Source organism: Fragaria vesca, linkage group LG7 (assembly GCF_000184155.1).
Source record: "Fragaria vesca subsp. vesca linkage group LG7, FraVesHawaii_1.0, whole genome shotgun sequence".
Classification (NCBI taxonomy): Eukaryota; Viridiplantae; Streptophyta; class Magnoliopsida; order Rosales; family Rosaceae; genus Fragaria; species Fragaria vesca.
Genome location: NC_020497.1, coordinates 852,557 through 853,682, shown reverse-complemented (window position 1 = coordinate 853,682; position 1,126 = coordinate 852,557). Strand labels below are relative to the sequence as shown.

The window sequence follows — 1,126 nt, the reverse complement described above, 5'->3', positions numbered from 1 at the left end:
GGAGAGAGAGGGTTAGTTGAATAAAAAGGAGGATAATTTTGTTTTTACTCAAGTTTCATTGGGATGGGCTTATGAATTAGATTTTTATTAAATCGGGTTCTAATTTTGTTGTTTTTGTGTAAACGGGCATTTTTCTTTTTATTTTTTTTGGTCGAAGGATATATGTCAGCTGTGGACCTCTAATTATATAACACCCCACACGATAACCAACACCAACACCAGACCACACCGACTGAGTGGAGAAGAAACAGAAAAATCAACGTATTAGGTAACGTAGGATGGGAGTGGTGATAATCGACGGAACGACGGTGAAGGACTTCGTGAGCGACGAGGTGCAGTTCAAGAAGAGCGTGGACGAGCGTTTTGCTGCTCTAGATCTTAACAACGATGGCGTTCTGTCCCGGTCTGAGTTGCGAAAAGCGTTCGAGTCTATGAGATTGATCGAGACCCACTTCGGCATGGACGTGGCAACCTCGCCTGATGAGCTGACGCAGCTCTACAATTCCATATTCGATAAGTTCGACTGCGACCAGAGCGGGACGGTGGATCTGGACGAGTTCAGGGAGGAGATGAAGAAGATTTTGCTGGCCATCGCCGACGGGCTTGGCTCTTGCCCTATACAGATGGCTCTCGAGGACCAGAGCTTTCTCAAGCAGGCTGCAGATCTCGAGGCTTCCAAGACATCGTCCTCAGTTTCACACACCTAGCTGCCTACTTCCTTCAATCCCTATCTTGTTTCTTGTTGGCTTTTTATTTTTTTATTTTTATTTTTTTATTTTTTTTATTGAACGGAATAAAATGTTGTATCACTTGTATGTAATGCGAATATCCCGATTAGATATAAATCTACAACATCAAACTTGTATTTTTTTTTTTCCATAAGTATCATGTTAGATAATAGATATATTACAGCTCCAGTCGGAAAAAAGCTATCGGGTGTATGGTGTATGCAGATAATAATTAATTTTTTTTTTGATAAATGGACGTCAGACATTTATATATTGATAACTGAAAATCGGATTACAACATAAACATGACACATCTTCGCAGGTAAACGTTAAAAATGAATCATGCGAAGCTACCTAAGAAGACCAAAGCTATCCTAGGTAGTTCTTATGCTGCAAAC

At 40.5% G+C, this 1,126-nt stretch overlaps 1 protein-coding gene across 1 annotated transcript; it reads left to right on the top strand.

Moving 5' to 3' along the window:
- The first annotated feature begins 229 nt into the window (after positions 1-229).
- On the top strand, positions 230-857 carry LOC101305690. The gene has a single exon (XM_004306435.1). The coding sequence runs from the start codon at positions 279-281 to the stop codon at positions 705-707; it is 429 nt and encodes a 142-aa protein (XP_004306483.1). The 5' UTR covers positions 230-278; the 3' UTR covers positions 708-857.
- The last annotated feature ends 269 nt before the right edge of the window (positions 858-1,126 follow it).